The sequence below is a fragment of the Micropterus dolomieu genome, linkage group LG12, assembly GCF_021292245.1.
Source record: "Micropterus dolomieu isolate WLL.071019.BEF.003 ecotype Adirondacks linkage group LG12, ASM2129224v1, whole genome shotgun sequence".
In the NCBI taxonomy this organism is placed as follows: domain Eukaryota; kingdom Metazoa; phylum Chordata; class Actinopteri; order Centrarchiformes; family Centrarchidae; genus Micropterus; species Micropterus dolomieu.
This window is the reverse complement of record NC_060161.1, coordinates 9,775,463-9,795,602: the sequence shown is the minus strand read 5'-3', so window position 1 is coordinate 9,795,602 and position 20,140 is coordinate 9,775,463. Positions and strand designations below refer to the sequence as shown.

General features: G+C 41.5%; 1 protein-coding gene across 1 annotated transcript in view; it reads left to right on the top strand.

Annotated features, from left to right (window-relative positions):
• Positions 1-20,140, top strand: part of LOC123980778 (VPS10 domain-containing receptor SorCS2-like) — a 232,554-nt gene that overhangs the window by 201,442 nt on the left and 10,972 nt on the right. Inside the window, exons 11-18 of the mRNA XM_046065324.1 lie at positions 3,574-3,650; positions 3,873-3,964; positions 11,393-11,500; positions 18,395-18,515; positions 18,616-18,749; positions 19,325-19,444; positions 19,577-19,748; positions 19,835-20,021. Of these exons, the coding sequence (XP_045921280.1) occupies positions 3,574-3,650; positions 3,873-3,964; positions 11,393-11,500; positions 18,395-18,515; positions 18,616-18,749; positions 19,325-19,444; positions 19,577-19,748; positions 19,835-20,021 (1,011 nt within the window). The remainder of the gene's footprint in view (positions 1-3,573; positions 3,651-3,872; positions 3,965-11,392; positions 11,501-18,394; positions 18,516-18,615; positions 18,750-19,324; positions 19,445-19,576; positions 19,749-19,834; positions 20,022-20,140) is intronic.

Below are 20,140 nucleotides of genomic sequence, written 5' to 3'. Positions count from 1 at the left end.
TATAGAGGCTATGCAAGAACAGCACATATATCACTGGGATGCCAAAAAGGCTAAGACATAAAATGAACAGCGTGTTCTCTAACATTGTGACGTCAGATCCCAGAGAGGTCTGAGACCTGAAAGCCCTCGTATAAACAAACTGCGGTAAAACTCCAGTAATAGAAACCAATAGGCTGGGTTTGGATGGAGAAGTGGTGTGTGAAAAGTATTGTCAATACCAATCACAGATGTAAATCTACACTGTAAGAACCAGCTTATAGAATTTACTCAATAAACATGAGGTAACAATTTGCATTCTAGTTGTCTGAGTACAAGTGAAGGGTACCTAAATGTATTAACTATAATATTCTAAAAAGAATTAGGTAAAGTCTACCTAACATTTTTAAATACATTATACAACTGATTACTTATAAAAATTGAGTAATATTCAACGATTTTAATAATATACCGTTCAAAAGTTTGGGGTCACTTAGAAATGTCCTTATTTTTTAAAGAAAAGCACTGTTTTAATCAATGAAGATAAAATTAAATTAATCAGAAATTCAGTCTAGACATTATTAATGTGGTAAATGAATATTCTAGGTGGAAACAGCTGATATTTAATGGAATATCTACATAGGTGTACAGAGGCCCATTTCCAGCAACCATCACTCTTGTGTTCTAATGGTACATTGTGTTAGCTAATTGTGTTAAAAGGCTAATTGATGATTACAAAACCCTTGTGCAATTATGTTAGCACAACTAAAACCTGTTGTGCTGATTACAGAAGCTATAAAACCGGCCTTCCTTTGAGCTAGTTGAGTATCTGGCGCATCAGCATTTGTGGGTTCGATTAAACTCTCAAAATGGCCAGATAAAGAGAACTTTCTGCTAGATTTCCAACTACGGTGTGTACTGCTCTCTTCAGACAAGAGCACAAACGGGCTCTAACCAGAATAGAAAGAGAAGTGGGAGGCCCGGGTGCACAACTAAGCAAGAGGACAAGTACATTGGAGTCTCTAGTCTGAGAAATAGACGCCTCACAGGTGCTCAGCCGGCAGCTTCATTAAATGGTACCCGCAAAACGCCAGTCTCAACGTCCACAATGAAGAGGCGACTCCGGGATGCTGGCCTTCTAGGCAGAGTGGCAAAGAAAAAGCCATATCTGAGACTGGCCAATGAAAGGAAATGATTAAGCTGGGCAAAAGAACACAGACATTGGACCAAGGAAGATTGGAAAAAAGTGTTATGGACAGACAAATCCAAGTTTGAGGTGTTTGGATCACACAGAAGACCATTTTGAGACGCAGACCAAGTGAACAGATGCTGGAGGAGATGCCATCTGTCAAGCATGGTGGAGGTAATGTGATGGTCTGGGGCTGCTTTGGTGCTGGTAAAGTGGGAGATTTGTACAAGATAAAAGGGATTTTGAATAGGGAAGGCTATCACTCCATTTTGCAACGCCATGCCATACCCTGCGGACAGCGCTTGAATGGAGCCAGTTTCCTCCTACAACAGGACAATGACCCAAAGCACACCCCCAAACTATGCAAGAAATATTTAGCAGTCAGCTGGTATTCTGTCTGTAATGGAGTGGCCAGCGCAGTCACCAGATCTCAACCCTTTTGAGCTGTTGTGGGAGCAGCTTGACCGTATGGTACGTAAGAAGTGCCCATCAAGCCACTCCAACTTGTGGGAGGTGCTTCAGGAAGCGTGGGGGGAAGTTTCTTCAGATTACCTCAAAAAATTGACAGCTAGAATGCCAAAGGTCTGCAAGGCTGTAATTGCTGCAAAATGGAGGATTCTTTGACGAAAGCAAAGTTTGAAGGACAAAATTATTATTTCAAATAAAAATCTGTATTTCTAACCTCGTCGATGTCTTGACTATATTTTCTATTCATTTTGCAACTCATTTGATGAATAAAAGTGTTTTCATGGAAAACATGAAATTGTCTGGGTGACCCCAAACTTTTGAACGGTAGTGTACATAATAATCTAAAATAACAATAATACAAAAGTTGTACAATATAACTAACCAGCTATTACTTCAAGGAATGTCAGCTTTACTTAAAAAATGTTACAAAAAGGATACTGATGATGCAATGCCAGTCACTTCTTATTCCAACTAGTCTATTAGGGCGGCTACTGACAATGTGGTGACGTGACTCTAAGTTATGGTGGCTCACCATTGCAAAATGACCAGGTGCCAGTGTAACCGGCTGCCCCTGAGAACATACTTGCACGGTCCTGACACAAACCAGTAATCTCAGGCATGTGAGGCAGACACGCTGACGAAGAGGCTAAAACCCAGTCTTTAAGTTTAGACCCAGGTCAAAAGCACAGTAACAATTTCCCAGCAGTCAGTGGGGTACTTTCAGGAAGACTCTCCTGGCTTCAACAAATTGGTGTGTGTAGGCCTACGCAGCGGGGCCGGGGTGACATTAACACTTAACGTGTAAAAGCCAGGATCAGAGTTAAGAGTAAGATGTTCAGAGTTAATATTTATACAATTACACTTACAGGTTTGATTCAGTGACACTTTGTTTTTATACAAGTTCCTCATCAACTGAGAGTCAAATGTAATGGATCTGACTGTATCAGAGTAGATATAACTCTACATTCACTCAAATTTCACTAACACCAAAATGTTTGCTCTTCTCAATTTGCTGTATACTTCGTTCTTTTCAAACACAAAGTCACTTAATAGTCAGACAAAAACAGTCCTAATTCTATCCCTAGGCTCAGGACTTATGTCTTTGAATAGATTTTATTATGTTTTTTATGTTGCAATTGTAACTGTTAAAAAATAGGTAGTGTAGCTACAATTTACCCATATTATAGATTTCCCTTGCTGACTAATTTACATTCAGTAAAGTTTTAATCATTTGTATGGGTTCTATATACCACCCTCCAAAATCCAAAATCCTCTGAGACCCTGAATAAAAGTAATGTCATTTTCTGTATTGCACTTATGAAACTCATCAGCTACAAATCAGGTTTTGAATCAATTCTCATAGGATTAGGGAAAGCGTCCAGCCTATTTGCTGAGTATGTTCTTGAGCAGTTAAATAGGAAGGGGTTAAAACGATGACAACGCGAAAATTAAAAAAATGATTTGTTAATAAGTCTATTTTTTTGACTGAACCTTTTGACTTTACTGTTTGATTTTTTTTTCCCTAACTTTATCATTTCTAGTTTTCTTCTCTGGGCAGTCATTGACCTCAATTAATCTTATTTCTTGAATCTTATTTCTAACAGACAGACATGACATAGACATTTTTCTGATCAAACAAAGCAAACCCACCTTTTCTGTCATATTTAAGCATATTTAACACATTTTTAGGTTCATTAGGTACAATTTTCCAATGCCCGTCTTCCCATTTGGTAAGTTGCTAAAGGGAAAGTAAAGCAATAAGGAGTTCTTAGGAGGAACCCTGGACATCTGCAATGTCCTGTCTGTTTGCTTATTCACTATCTAGTCTCCTCAGATCTGTTCTCTCTGTGTTCTCCCCTCTCTTTGAATCTGTTGTTGTTGCATGCCTCATGTGAGCCTCCCTGTCTGATGAAATTTTCAATTCCTCGTCTTTCCTCCAGGTAACCTTGGTTCCAAGCTAGTGGAGTATAAGGAAGAGATGTACATCACTTCAGACTGCGGGAAGACGTGGAGACAGGTACTTCACGTCCTCCTGTGCCTCTCTTTTCCCCTCTCTCCACTCTGCACCCCCCTCTCTGCTGTCCCCCTCCTAACTTCTCACAACCTGCAGAGATATAAAATCCAATCTCCCCAGGTTTCTTTTACTCCACACTGTTTTTTTTAGTATGGCTTGTACAACTTGGATGATACATTTTGAAGATAAACCACCCCCCAACCTTTTCATGTTACACCTTTCTAGGTTTTCGAGGAGGAGCATCACATCCTGTACCTGGACCATGGTGGGGTCATTGTTGCCATCAAGGACACCTCTATTCCCCTCAAGATCCTCAAGTAAGATTACTGTTGTATCACTGTATCAATGACGAGACTGACTCGTCTGTATCAATGACGAGACTGGCTGAGATCATTATGTTCTTGACTTTCTTTTAAAAAACATTAGTCATAGTCATAAAACAAAGACAACCAAAAGCCAGGCTGAAAGGTTTGTTAACCTGCATATATACAATTGATCGTGTTGACGTCGTCATGCATCATCATTATTACCCTGGCTTTGCCTTGGCACCCTATTTTAATTGACAGCGTAGGTGTCAATTAAAATAGGGTTTCAATTTTGATTCATGAATGTGCAAAACAGCTGAACGAAGTGGAATATAGATCAGAGGGTGATTCAAGACATCGCCAGCCAATCGCATCACTGGTCTCGTCCCTCTGAAACAGCTGAGCCAATCGCAGAGATGCAGGCAACAATCGTTCAGCTTTACCGTGATCACATCAATCAGTCATAATTCAGTATAACACGTGATGCAATTCAACAATAAAACATGGAGCACCACTTTTGCTACAAAGACAGTTGGGAGGAGGCTACCAATCAACCTGTGAGTCCCGCTGCTTTCAAACGCTACAGGGATTTAATGAACTGAAGGAGATGCTTTTTATAAAGTCTAAATCTGCTGTGGACGGCAGATACTGTAAGTGTATCGTTGATCACTGCTTTAACCATATTAAACATCTAAAAGCTTGGGTAGGCAACATTGGAGAATAAGCAAGAGATTTCATGAAATCATTTCATCCGGCGCTTATTACAGTCCTTTCAACAGCTACAGATACTGGATTGTTTTCCTTTCTGTGTCAGAGCATTTGATTTATTGATTGGATATAAAATGTGGGTATAGATGCAGACAGAGAGACTGAAGTTTAAAGGTTTATTTGACAGGAGAATGTGCAGTGACGATCTTCTGGTGGGGAATTTCTATGAGCGGGGTAGCGGGCAGTAGCAGGGCAAAAACCCAACACGGCAGACAATGGCGCTCTCCTTCTCCAGATCCAATAACCTGAAGCACGCAAGCAAACGAGGCCTCGGGGAAAAGTCATGCAGCTAGAAAAAGGGCACTATTCAAAGTACTGTCTCAAAGTTTTGGCCAGAGCATGAATACCACTGAGGTGAACAGACAATTTGTCAAGGAATAGAGTGTTGAGCCAGTGTGTAAACTGATTATAGATGGTCGTCAGCTGCGCAGAGGAGCAGCAGGTGATTAGATTATTGGAGTCTAGGGAGGAGAGCCAGGAAGGGCCCCACCCAAATTCACACAGGGAGAACAATCACATCTACTGGTTGCTGAGTGTTTAATTAAAATAGTTTATTTACATTTCAAGCATTATACCATTATTGCTGCTTTTTTTATTATTATGATTAATTTGGGTGAACTGACCCGTCAAAGCCCAAAAAATCAGTGCATGGAGTGTTGGTACAGGCTTCAGAGCTTCTATACAGGGAAAGATCAGTTAGTTCCCGGTCTAGCACTGTACCCTTCAAAATCATTTAAGATCATCCCCCTCTCTCACAGCTCACGCAGACTATTTTAAGCTCAGCAAGATGTTATCACATCAACCTTAATAAATAAGGATGAAATAATGAGAAACCACAGATAAGGGAGTACTCAGAAAAACATTTATCACAGACCTAAATCTAATGACCTTTCAGCGGGGCCCTCATCTGTCCCTCTGTGAACTTGTCCTTCACGTTTTTTTCCTCTCTCATGCCTCAGCTAAATCAATAACCCCAAAGGCTCTGGCAGTGTGGTGGAAAACATGTCGTAAAGACCGTGGAGAGCTGTGAAAGCGTGAGAAAAGGCAACTTCTTCAAAGTGAGATGAGCACAATTTTTACCACTTCATTACACAAGATGACCGTATTGTTATCACCTCATCAGGTGCTGAGATTTCTGGCCTCCAAAACTCTCCCTGGCCTGCGTTCAATTTTGTGCAGCCAGAAACTCTCATCTTAGTTTCATGACCCCCAATAATTCTTTCTTTCTCAACTGCTCCATAATGGAGCACAGTGTTTTTTGTGAGAGACTGAAAAGCATTGTTCTCAAGCCAAAAAAACCAATGAACGAACAGCGATGTTATCCTAGTGTTTCGCACATTGATTTCTTACACGCCTGCTCTAATTAGTCTCTATTGAAAAACTGCAACTTCACTGTTATAATGGTTATAGGTTGCAATTCCAAGTGGTCTCCCAACAGATCAGTAAACATTGTCAAGCCCCGTTTTTGATCCTATTCAAAGCAAGAAAAGTGGGAACTGCCCGGGGCAAAAAAAAAACAGGTTTACTGTGCGGCCATTCTTTATGGTCATTTGATTATTTGTAGCTTTGTGTTACTGGACTATGCACTACTACAGCACATCTACTGACATGATAAGGTCCGTGGGTCCTGCTCTTTCACCTGATGTTGACACAGGGCCACAGGGCCTTGTGTTGAATGTAGTTGAAAGACCATTATTTCAGAGTCTTTGTTGTCATGGTGCATATTTTTAAATGAATTTTGTTTAATCAAATGACCTCATAGCATGAGAATAGAGAATAAATTGCATTCACTGCATGCAAGTATTAATTAATATGATTCCTGATTAAGCTGGGCAACATATTTGAGGCATTCTTTTGCAAAAACAGATATTTTTTTGTTTATTATCCTAAATCATGTTTTTTTTAGGGTGAGCTGCAAATGATATTAAACGATGTTCTTCTTTCTTTCATCTGTTTTGCAAAGTAACTCATGTAATATTAGATTATATTAAGTTTTATTAGCCTTGTTACTCACAGGTAATATTTTGATTTATTTTACACAGTAGTATCCAACGTTTCATCCTCCTGCCATCCTCCAGCTCTAGAAGACTTAGAAGTCAGGGCAGCAGGGATTTTGTTCTTCATACTACATAAAGTACGGAGTTCTACTCTTTAAGAATAAGCGCTTTTAATGAGACTGTGTGGACAGAGCTGACAGAAAAAAGGAAACGGTAGGAAGGCTAGAGAAAGAGAACTACAGCAATAGACAGAGAAAGACTGAGGACAAGGCAAGCTGTAGCAAGAGAGGCATTTAGAGGAGAGCCAGGAGAGCCCTTGTCTCTGTGAAGAACCCCTCTTGACCTGAAATGCTCATTCACCAAGTCAAGTCCCCAGCATTTAGACACTCATAATGCTTTCTACATCCTGAAAACAAGACTTGTTCCCCGACTCCGCAGTGCCAGAGTCTCTGAAATAATTACACCATGTCCCCAAGCGGGGTTAGGCTATCTACAACTGTGTACATCAAAGGAATGCCATTTGCAAGGCCGCTTGAAGAGCTGCGCATCTAGCCTTTTAAAAGTCACACACTGAAATCATTTCATGTAATTCCCCAGCTCCTCTCACAGTTTTTTTTAACACTGGGTAACTCAGACAATGCATTCATATTAGTTAATTATGGAAAGCCAGCAGGCTGAGAAATGAGATGTCACCATAACACGGCGGCTGGACAGGATTGTGTTATGTACACTTATGATTTATGATTGGATCCATGTACAATAAGTCTTGTTTTAAGGTTTCTTCATAGCACTGGAGGAATGGAGTAAAGGCTGGTGTGTGGCATGGAGCATAATTATAAGTTCGGCTCGCTAATCTATTTGATTACAGGGCTATCACTCCATCCATTTCTAATAATTCCGCGGGTATTAGCTGGAGGAAATGAGATATAATTGGATGTGTGACTGAGGGACATCGGTATGTAGAAGGCTGTAGTTGTCCTTGGCTGTAGGATGAAAATAGGTTGTTTAGTGCCTTGCTCAAGGGTAACTAGTCGCTGATACTGATAGTGCGGCTGTGGCTCAGGAGATAGAGCGGGTTCGCCGTTAATCGGAAGATCGGCGGTTCAATCCCTGGTTTGCCCCTGGCGGCTGTTCCGCCAGTGTATGAGTGTGAATGTTAGTTTCTGTTTGAGCACTTAGGCTCAGTGTATGAATGTGTATGACTGGTGAATGCAGATGTAGTGTAAAAGCGCTTTGAGTGGTCGAAAAGACTAGAAAGGCGCTATACAAGTATGGAACATTTACTGATAGAATGTTCGGGGTGTTACTAATTAGTTTTGGAATTTGAATCATCAGTATGAAAGCTAATCCTATTTAAGGGCAAAAGTGTTTATCGCTGTTCCAAATGACCACACTTAAAAGCGGGGCATAAAGCCTTCCATCATAGCCTCCTCCTGGCTGCATCTCCCTGCATTTCTGATCTCTTTCCAAGAATTCTGTTAGTTAGAAGTCTGTTAAATATCTTTGTAGTCTCGGCAGGAAGACAGATGGGGACACCATTGGACAGTCTCTTCTCGAATGTTTTCTTGGTGTTGAAGTCGGCTATACATGTGAAAAGAATCTGTGCGAAGAATGAATAAAGAGAGCTTGAGGGAAATTGACACCCTGTCTACTTTCACACCTCCGTACAGTTAGTAACAAAGTTACAAAATAGTCGGGACCAACAACCTCCTGATACTGCCTTCAAACTTCGATACACTTTTGTTTTTTATCTGGTTTTTCCAGCTTTGTTGCCAAAACATGCGTTACCACTGACATAAATACAGTCATTGGAAGATGGCTACTGGGTTTTTGGATCAAAGAGCAGCAGACCACAATCTACCCGGCCCAAACAACGAGACCAGGCACCACGGTGGGTGCGGTTATCGCTCAGAGGAGAGGAAAGAGAGCCAGGAAAGACTTATTCTGCTCCTAGAGATCCGGTCTGGACAAAATGGGACTCATGTTGACCAGACAATGGAATTCAGAAACTGCTGTGCCCACATTGTTACAGAGAACTGCACCATCAACATCCCGGATCAAGCACTTGGCTGTCAGCGCAAGACTCCGGCAAGATGAGAGGAGGTGGACTCAAACACAGTCAAGAAGGACTCTGTTTCCCAAATGTCAGACTGTTTATTGTGAAGATGAAACTTTCATATTATCATCTGGTCGCTGTTGTTTACATTCACGACAGACGCAAATTCATCAAATGCACTGTGGAATGTTTACGTGTCTATATGTATGTATAGAAATAACTGTAGTGCTGTCCCAGACTAAGGATTTACATAGTCGAATCAGAATCGTCAAGTCCTACCTATAGTCGACTGATGGTTGAATCGTGTGTTTTTGTACGCGGAGATTGCGAGCCGAAGCTAAACTGAGGCTTATTTGTCGACCATTTTTTCTCTCTCTCGCCTGCCATTCACCGGTCTCGTACAGAGTTTTGTGTGCGTGCCCTGCTGCCAACAACTGCATGCAGTCACGGTTCCTCGCGGGTCTATTTCAAGTAGCCGGCTGTTTAAAAACGATATAATATTCTTTATGTGGAAAGTCCCGAGAGGTGCGGACAACTCGGAACAACACCAGTGAAGCTGGAGCTCCGTCTCTTCAGCGAGTGTTCCTCTTCTGCCCCTACACACACATACACGCTACGCCTGCACATGCGCACTGACGACCCAGGGTTAGGGTTACAGTTTAGAATTTATTCACGCTCTTTATGTTTATTTTACATTCACTCATTTGGCAGACGCTTTTATCCAAAGCGACTTACATTTGAGGAACAACATACAAGCATCAACAGAGCATCTATACAGCACGAGATCTACAACTGACAATACATACTAGTAAGACCTCATAGTTCATATCACATCAATGGGGTAAATACCTAGGGAAGGAAGTAAGAGTTAACAAAAAGTGCAATCAAAACAAAAAAGTGGAATCAATACAAGATAATTGTAGGGGATAGAGGAAGAAGAGCACAGGAAGTGCATGTTAGAGGTTAGGAGTTAGAGGTGTTATAAGAGGAAGTGTTCTCGGAAGAGATGAGTTTTCAAGAGCTTCTTGAAAAGAAGAGGGACGCCCCTGCTCTGATGGCGTGTGGTAGCTCGTTCCACCATCGTGGTGTCACAGATGAGAATAGCTGGGACTGGGATTGCTTTGTGTGAAGGGATGGCAGAGCCAGGTGGCGTTCGTTGGAGGAGCGTAGCGGCCAAGAAGGATCGTAAGGAACGTAATATTTACAGAATTAAACGTCGAAATGTATATTGTAATAGGCTGTCTATGAACTTATTGGACAAAAATTGCTAGTTCTATGTAAAATCAGACGTTGACCACCCCCATATCATCAAAATCACATGATCCCTGTTTCGCTGCGAAGCTTCGACTATGAGATTGACAGTCGAATCAGGCAGAAGCATCAAATCTTCGACTATTTGGGGACTATTTATTTTTTATGTTACCATATTTTAATATAGACCTACACTTAATTATATGTTGTGTGTGTAGCATGAAGGAACAACAAATGTAACACAAACAGCCTTGTGCTGTATAATGACTAATAAACTGCCCTGTACCTTGAAAGCCAGTGACACTGTCAGACAATCTGATAAGCACTTTGTCTGAAGCATACTGAGGCCTTTACCATGGCAACAGAGTCTTTAGCAGCTTTGTATATCATTCTGTTTCCTCGTTACTGTGCATGTTTACCTGCTGATTATCACATTGTAGTCCTTGTTAGCACACCATTACCACACACAGCCTGCAGTGCGAACCACACACTGCTCGATTCCACATTGATCTCTCTCCATCACGCAGTCACATTTACTCAGCACTGCTGCCACTGCAGGAGTCGTCGGCACAGTGAATAAAGCCGAGCAGATGGCTCGCTTTGTCTGTCTTCATTTTTAGTTTGAATCAAATACCAAATAATGTTACACAAAAGATGATCCCATTATCCCAGAGCTAGTTCAAGTTCTGTTATTTAGATCATTTGTATCTTTCTACGGGTGGAAATTTCCTGCTAGCTCATTGTCCCATCCTCTTTCATCTTTTAGTCCATTCTCTTGTGGATATTGTCCTTCAACCAATATGAAATGTACCTATAAAAAAAGCTTCCTTCGGTTGACCCTTTGCTAAGCCCTGCTCCCCTTACTTACTTTTTGTCTCGCATGGCATATGTGCAGTTTACAATAATAACAGAAGCAGATGGATCACTCTTTTGGGGTGATAAATGTGTCCTTGATTTCATATTAAGTGTTTCTCTGAGTTCATGATCACAGACACACTTTGACGTGGACAAAAGCTGACTTCTATTCTAGCTGCTGACTTTCGCTTGAAAACGTGACTTTTAAATGCTTCCAGCTGAGTCTTTTTCAAACAAGATCCCGGTAAAATGAGTCTTACATGCACACCAGGACACAGCTGCTAATGTTGGCCTGCTAGAGATGCTAACCAACAAAGCTTATCCCAGAGCTGATAATCACATTGTTTAACCCATTGTTTAACCCCACTGGTTTTGGTTTTACATTTATTCTTTAGCTGATGCTTTTATCCAAAGCGACTTACAATTGCTATATTGTGATTGTGTTATTTGTCATCAATGCCTCAGTTGGAGTAGGCCTACCGGTGATTTTGAACACTACCTGTTTCTCCACAGGTTTAGTATCGATGAAGGAAGGACGTGGACCATTCACAACTTCACCAGCACCTCTGTGTTTGTCGATGGACTCCTGAGCGAGCCAGGAGACGAGACCCTGGTTATGACGTGAGTAAAATCACAATTTCAGCAGGAGAAATGTTCGGTTTCAGGACTGCAGTCAAAACAATAAAATGAAAGTCCACATAGGTTTAGTTGAATTCATCGTAAATGGTCTGAAGACTTTAAATTAATTCAATTAGATCTGAGCTCCTATTCACGTATGAGTGTAAATGACATAAATTAAACACATGATATCTCCCACACCTCCTATAGTTTTACCCTTTTACCCTTTTTTTTTTCGCTCTCTGCTTGGTTCTAATGAGTTGTCCAAGAGGGTCGGACAGGGCAGCCCTGCCTGGCCCTACACTGCATTCAAGCAAGCTCAAGTTTCTCTCCCATCACAACAATTCCCTCTCAATCTGCTGGAGCAGGGCGCCCAATTTCGTGGCGCTAACAGCAGCTGGTCTCACTCCTGATTTCCTGCAAAGCCGTCCTCTCTCTTCACCTCCAGAGGGTTTGATTGCCGTTACAGCAGAGGTTGATGGGAGAGGAGGCCTGTACGTGTCCTCTGCCCTCCCTTGCTGTTTCGCTTTTCTCCACCCCTAGATTTTATTTCTACAGTCCTGCTCTGTATTTGTGCACTCTTGAGTTTCTGTCTCACTTTCTTTGTGTGGCTGTCGGCTCTTTGGCTCAGGCTCGACCAGGCTTACACTGGTTCTTTTATTAATACTCAGACGTCAACAGTCTCAACTTTACTTTAGGATTAATGCTACATTGCTTATGTGCTAAAATGTTAAATGTTTGCTTGTGAGTCTGCTAATGTTGACAAATGCTTAATGTTACATAATAAAGTTTTGTGGACTATCATGCTAACATGCTAAAATACCAAATGTTTACTTGAAACATCAGTATGCTAACATTCATGTTAATATACCCAAGGTTACCATGTTGAAGGACAGATTCAGTTTTTTTCTGAACAATTTCACATCCAATGTGTGTGTTAAAAGAGTTTCTGGTCTCTGCAAACTGACCCTGAAGCTACTAGCATGCTAGCAAGCTGCTAGCATGGCATTATACTCATGTTGTTGTTATCACAGAGTCTATATTGAGAGATTCTTCTGTCCGCTGCTCAACGTCTGGTGAAGCACAAACCTCAACCCTGCCAATTCTTTAGCATGAAAACGGTCAAAATTGAGAATATTGATTATTGACACAAAGCGTAATAATATTAAGCTTCAAGAGTTCATATATTTTAAGAAGTATAGTCTCTCCCGCTCTCCTTTCCCCAAATCTCTCCATCAGTAAGTTAGCTGGAGTAAGACTTGTCACATCATCTCAGACTCCAGGCCTTGGCCCAGAGATAAGGCCGGCTTCCAGCTGTAATCCGCTGAGAAGGGCAAAGAGATGGTCACACACACACACACACAAACACACATAGACAGGCAGTTACACACAAGGAGCAGAGACATGAACACTCAGCCTCACTCACCATTATCTGCCATGTGTCAGACACGCACCCTCTGGGTTGACTCACACACACATATGGACGTCGCCCGTCTGGCTCTGGCGAGATAGGCTCGGCGGCCAAGGAGGGGTGCTGAGGGCAGCTCATGTCTGACAGATTAGCCAGCGTCTATTTCCTTGCTGCTGGATTTCGATTTTTGTTGGCGCAGCCTGCCATCCCATAATGAAGTCTTTGAGGAGTGACTTAGTACCAAGGACAGGTGGGGGAGCAGAGATCGTATACCACTCATACTAATGACAGCTGGTCAAACACTAGAGACCAGACAGACTCATAATGCTGCTGTATGAGAGCATCACGCCAGGCTGTGGTGCTCAAACCATCTTCCCTCTCTAAGGCTACATTCACACTGCAGGCTTTAGTGCTCAATTTGGATTCATTGCTCAGATCCGATGTTTTTGTTTGGCCCATACCAGACTAGACTGAACATGTTCCGCATGTTCAAAAGAACAATAACAAAGACTTCACATGCAGCATGCTGTTGTATGGAAGTAAACATGGCGGCCAGTAAAGTGAGCGTTTCCTTTTCAATTTAAAAGTTGGTGTGCAGTGGAAGCCAGCTCTTACCTTTTCTCTGACACTGCAGCCACATTCTTCTTTGGCCACATTTGGCCATCTGTTTCTGTATGCTTTCAAACATAGACGAGTTATGGTATGCAGTGTTGGGGAGTAACTTGTTACATGTAATTTAGTTAAGTAATTTAATTACAAAATAAATGTAATTGTAATCTGTTACAGTTACTTGGAAAATGTTCATGATTACATTAGGGATTACATATTTTCTGTAAAAAGCTACCCAGATAGCAAACTCTTTGCGGGCCACTTCACTCACTAATGTGGCACCCCAGGCCTTCTTGTGGCCAAAACAGACGTGGGTCACTTTAGGTAAAGGTCAGCCAGTTCTGGTTTATTTGGTTTGTTCTTGGTTGACATGCGGTGTGGTTACGGCTCGCTTGCGGCCCAGATCTGGCAAACAAGTGTGGATCATTCCATGCGGTATGTGGGCCGGATGAAAGTGTCAGGTGTGGACCGGATCTGGGCCACAGCAATTTTGCTATCTGGGTAGGCTATATGTAGAATAATATTCATTTTGTCACTTTACATGTTTTTCATATGTCTTTCTTTACCATTTTCCAGCCACAGCTTTTCATTGGTTCTCATGTTTGAATTTGCAGCGTCTTTCATGTTGTATTATTATTATGTATTAACCGAGTGGTTTCCACCAGAATTGTGACACGTCCATCTACAATGATGGACCACAAATTTAAATCAGAATTGAAAAGATCGGATTCCATTTGACGTGTGCTGTTTACGCTGTTACAGATCTGAGTCAAATATGAACTAAGAAATTAGGAAAGATTTGGGCCATTTTTACATGCAGTCTGAAAGTAGCCTTAGTTCTCTGTACCATGCCTTGTAACAAACACACTTACAAAGACACATTTTTACTCAAAGGAATCCCTGCATCTAATCCAATTCAGTACCAAGCCACTGCTGGAAATGACTTCCAAACACATTCCTGCTCATGTTTTCTCCTTCTAAGCTCTTTGTTTTAATGAGAGGAACGAAAGGAACACATTTCCCTCTGTTAATGAATGTTGATATCTTTTCACTGAGCTGATTGGAGTGTTGTTTGTCCACTAATAGAGCTCTTGTGGCTCTGGAGTGGCTATTGAAAACTAGAAAAAAGCGCTAAATTATCTCTGAGGCTGGTAGAAATTAACACACAAACAAAGCAAGAGTTACACTTCAACTAAAGCTAACAGTGATAATTTTACTGTGTGACACCAGAATACAGTATATCCAATGGAAGCCCCTGGACAGAGATGTGAAGGGTTTAAAAGGTCAGTTCACCAAAAACATTTCAGTCAGCATCCATTTAGGGGACTGTAAAATATTAATACAGCTGCCACTGACGATCAGTGGTGTGATGTGAAGTTAAACGCCAAAAAGCGTCATGCCAAAGCAAAGCATGACTTAGATGGGAAGCGGTAAAGAGGAGGTGATGATTTTATATAGTGGGTGATGTTATACTGTCGGGTGCAACAGAGGCTGTTTCCTCAAGCTTTATAGACCCTAATTTAGAATGAGACAATTTTCCTAGTAGTTACCGAGCTTTGTGCAATGCCATGTCATAAACATTGCCCAAACTCTAAGTAAACTGGCAAACCATTATGATGAAACGGTGATCCTGAAATTCATTCTGATGGAGCTGTTATGTTTCTTGTGTTTTCCTTGGTGGAGAAATGCAGACTCTGTTTATGACTCATACAACAGCTCTAGACCACTTTCATACCTAAATGAGTACGACAAATTTGGTGAAGACATATATTCTGCTTTAGAGCAAATCTGTTCATGTGTTTCTTCCATCCTCCTTTCAGCAGTTTTAATAGGAGATATTTCATTAGTAGAAAGTAAGTCCATTGAAAACTGTTCTTTGGGCTTGGATTATCCAGATAAACCTGTACGTTGTTTCCTAAAGGAAAAGTGCAGTGCTTTAATCTCTACAAACAAACACCTTTTTATTGGGATGGCAGCAGAAATCTCGGATATCTCAAAACCTCAGGAGACAAAACCAAAACTATCTGCATGGGTAGATACTGCTAGGTGTCAGTGGCACAGCTGCACTATATGGCAGTCAGTTTAAGGTGATTTGATGAATTGTAAATCAGTTTGCAAATATTCCAAAGTACAATAAAACTAAAATCATAACTAAAACATAACATAACAGTATTTGCATTTTTTCCTAACCTTGAGGCACAGTCTTGTAGAGAAGATCTAGCTTTAATGTCTTTAATATTTTAGCTCTTATTATGTTTAGAAAGTAAACACTTCTAAATAAATGTGTGTCTGTGGGCAAAATATAATAAAGCGATCACGGATAGCCTGCCATGTTAGCTCTACCTGATGGTTACTTGAAAAGGCAGGTTGCGAACACATTACACAGAAAGTGAGAGCAGCTGGGTCAATAGGGCCTAACGTTAATTTTAACCCCCCCCCCAGTAAAGCTAAAGGTGGAGGAGAGAGACAAAATGACTGGAGAACAGCAGACAGACCCCCAGATGAACAAGACAAAAACAACACCGATTAAAGGGTGAGAATGGGAAACGGCAGCGTATGCGAGTCCACAGCCGAGACATCCATCACTTACCTTAGACGACGGCGGTGCTGACAACGTTAGTCATGCTCGTCTTGCACTCCAGTGAGGTGAACGCCATCCGCCACAAGCACAGCAGCATATGTCAGAGTCGCTGACGTCACATGAGTCTTTGTCAAAAAATGCTCTGACTGACACACAGGACAAGACAACTGAGTTCAGGAATGGGAATGGTAGACATTACCTGCATTGCATTGTAAAACATTACCATCTAGTGGAGAGGAGGGGGAACACCGGCTCTGTGAGGCTTCAAGGCTTTACTACTGTAAGATGGTATTGTAAGAAGAGTTTATTAATGCTCCCAGTGAAGTTATCCACATGTAATGCAGCAAGACAGTTGACATAAAGATTATCTGTGTGTTGACAACACCACTGAATGGACATCATGACTTGAATGTCAAAGGAAGCCTGATGTTATGTGCAAATAAATGGGCGATGACTCAGAATCAGAATACTTTGTTGATCCCCAAGATGAAATTCTTCATGACTTGCAGAGTCTTCAAACAAGTGAGTGTTTGGTATCCAAATGATGTTATCCAGGTCTACCTGTAAACAAACTTTAGATCAGGATACCACAGATTACATTTAACGGTTGGGTTCAGGATTGGCTGAAGACTTGATGATGGTGATGTGAATATGAGCAAAACACATTGAATGTAGATCAGAAAATTGTGTGTAATGGTACCTTATAGGGCTGCGCAATTATCGCGAGATAATTTTCCTCAAGAACAATAGAACAAATGTTCAATAAATGTTCAATTGAACTCATTTGAATCACAAATTAGCACTTAATTTTTCTATTAAGATATTTATTTTGTTGAGTAAAAGGGACCGAAAAAAGATTTTACATAATTTTACTCATGCATATTTGTTTAAAAAAATATTTGTATTGAATGGTCTACCTTAGATTTGTGAAGCGATCCACTGGTTGGCATCAAGCGTTTGTTCTGGCCATAAAGAAAAGTTTAAAACCACAATATGCTTTCACTCAGAAGCAAAAATCAACCTTTAAACTTGAAAGAAATAATTATTTAACATTCATTATGATAATTATTGATATAACTATATAAAATTTATCATGATAACATTTTTGGCAATATCTCCCAGCCCAAGTATCTTATTATCCATTATTGTATTATATGAGCAAATCTTACGGAAAAAGACTGCTAAGCAATGTGTATAGAGGGGAAAAGTTAACAAAGATGCTATTGGATGTGAATTCACCGGAAGGCGCAAACTGACGCGTGGCTGTATGAATCAATTTTCTTACAGAGGTGAGAGGACAAAGGAGAGAGACTGGAGGGACACAACAGGGACATTTGCGGTTTCGGTTGAGTTCAGAGTTCAGTCAAAGGCTGAGCTTAACACAAACACACACGTCCGTGTCGGTGGAAGTGCTTCTGTTGCTAGCTGACATACATGCGTCTGTTGCTAGCTAACATACATGCGTCTGTTGCTAGCTAGCATACATGTGTCTGTTGCTAGCTAGCATACATGCGTCTGTTGCTAGCTGACATACATGCGTCTGTTGCTAGCTGACATACATGCGTCTGTTGCTAGCTGACATACATGCGTCTGTTGCTAGCTAGCATACATGCGTCTGTTGCTAGCTGACATACATGCGTCTGTTGCTAGCTAACATACATGCGTCTGTTGCTAGCTAGCATACATGCTTCTGTTGCTAGCTGACATACATGCGTCTGTCGCTAGCTAACATACATGCGTCTGTTGCTAGCTAGCATACATGCGTCTGTTGCTAGCTGACATACATGCTTCTGTTGCTAGCTGACATACATGCGTCTGTTGCTAGCTAACATACATGCGTCTGTTGCTAGCTGACATACATGCTTCTGTTGCTAGCTGACATACATGCATCTGTTCCTAGCTGACATACATGCTTCTGCTGCTAGCTAACATACATGCATCTGTTGCTAGCTAACAGCGAACATACTGTTGGGACATGCAAATGTCGCTTCACCTTCTGTCCAACACATTTATTTTGATACCTCTCTCATGTCTCTACGGTGAATATGCAAGCAGCAGCTTAGCCTAGATCCCAACACCTTGGTTTTTGTACAGATTAAGCCAATATCAGAGGTGTTGGTGGCTGGCACACAGCCATGTGAATCCCTTCTGTAACAGGAAGATAGGGTTGTTCCTGTCTTTGAAACTTAAGTTAAGAGAGGACGAGCAGTTAGGACAGATGTTAGTGGCATACAGCTACATGTTGATATTTAATATTAAATAATGTGTTAATTTTGTATCTGGTGTGTGTTCGTAGTGTCTTTGGCCACATCAGCTACAGGTCAGACTGGGAGCTGGTCAAAGTGGACTTCAGGCAGTCTTTCCCCCGTCAGTGTACTGAGGCTGACTACGACTCCTGGCAGCTCACAGACCTGCAGGTAACGAACTCACATAATTGCAGTACAGGCAAACGTATGTACATACACACGTGTGCTTCCATTTCAAACTGAATATTCACTTCTTTGTGGTCGCCCTCAGGGACAGAAGTGCATTATGGGCCAGGAGCGAAGTTTCAGGAAAAGGAAGGACACAGCATTCTGCATCAAAGGAAAAAGCTACACCTCAGCCCTCACCACCAAACCCTGTCACTGCACCGAGAAAGACTTCAACTGGTGCGCACTGACTTCTTCACTGACTGATTGTCCTGGATTGTTGTATCCAAAAACCATAGTTAGACAAAGCACAAATAAATATATAGTATTTGAATACGAATAGAGGACACAGTGGGGAATCAAAAAAAAATCCAATCATGTCAGTTAGATCAAATTTAAGAATAATAGTTAGAGCATACATTTTTTTTAAAAACTGCAGAAAGATGACAAACTTACTATTTTAATACATACACATTTATTATATAGGTGTATACAGTCACCAGGGAAAATAGTCCTTTTTGATTGGTATATTAGAATCTTATAATAGTCTAAATCAGTACATAAAACTGGAAGTAATCATATTACAATCTTCTCGCTGCTTCGGTGCTTCCATCTTGTCCATTTTTTTCTCAGACTAGCACAATTTGTTGTTTTTATTATGTTTTTAGTAGCATTGTGTGGCAACAAAATTAATCTTAAAGTACATACATGTGTATAATATCTATTATATATTAATCACACTCATACATGAAGTGCAACGGTGCTGAATTGGCAGGTCAATACTTCTGTCATATCTCTGTGTGTGTTGTCTGCAGTGACTATGGTTTTGAAAGGTCCCACATGGAGGGCAATCGCTGCTTCGCTGACTTCTGGCACGATCCCGATTCACCACCCGAAGACTGCCACCGAGGGCAAACCTACGAGTCCAGCACTGGGTCTGTGCATGCACACAAACGCACAAGACATTTGACCGAAAATGTTGCACGCACAATGTTGAACTAGTCCTTTAAGGACATGCTGTACAGCTCTGTACTCTTACACTTGTACTGTCCTCTGCGGTGTTTCAGTTACAGGAAGGTGATATCTAACCTGTGTGAAGGGGGGCTAAACAAGCAGCAGAGCGGCAAACAGCACAATTGCCCCCTGCTGCCCCCTAAAGGGTTACAGGTCGGCATCAAAGGGCAGATGTTGGCCGTGGCGCCTGGTGATGACATCACATTCATTATCCACCAGGAACAGGTTGGATGAAAGTTGTTGTCTTGTCTGTTTTCCTTTCCTTCCTTCTTTTCAATTTGAATCTGCTGAAAGTCCTCGTTCCTTAACAGGGCGACACTAGCAGCACCAAGTACCAGGTGGACCTCGGCGATGGGGTTCGAGCCATCTACCAGAACCTGACGGTGACAGATGAACCCATTCAGCATCGCTACGAAAATCCGGGCGTATACAAGGTCACGGTGAAGGCCGAGAACATGGCAGGACACGACGAGGCCACCATGTACATCCAGGTCACAGGTCGGTCTCCCAGAAGCTCACTCACTGTTTTTTCATCGTTATTACACAACTGTGAATATTCCTTTCACTTCCTGGGTAGTTCTCACCAGAGCCGTATTTAAATCTTTTGAACCACGTCA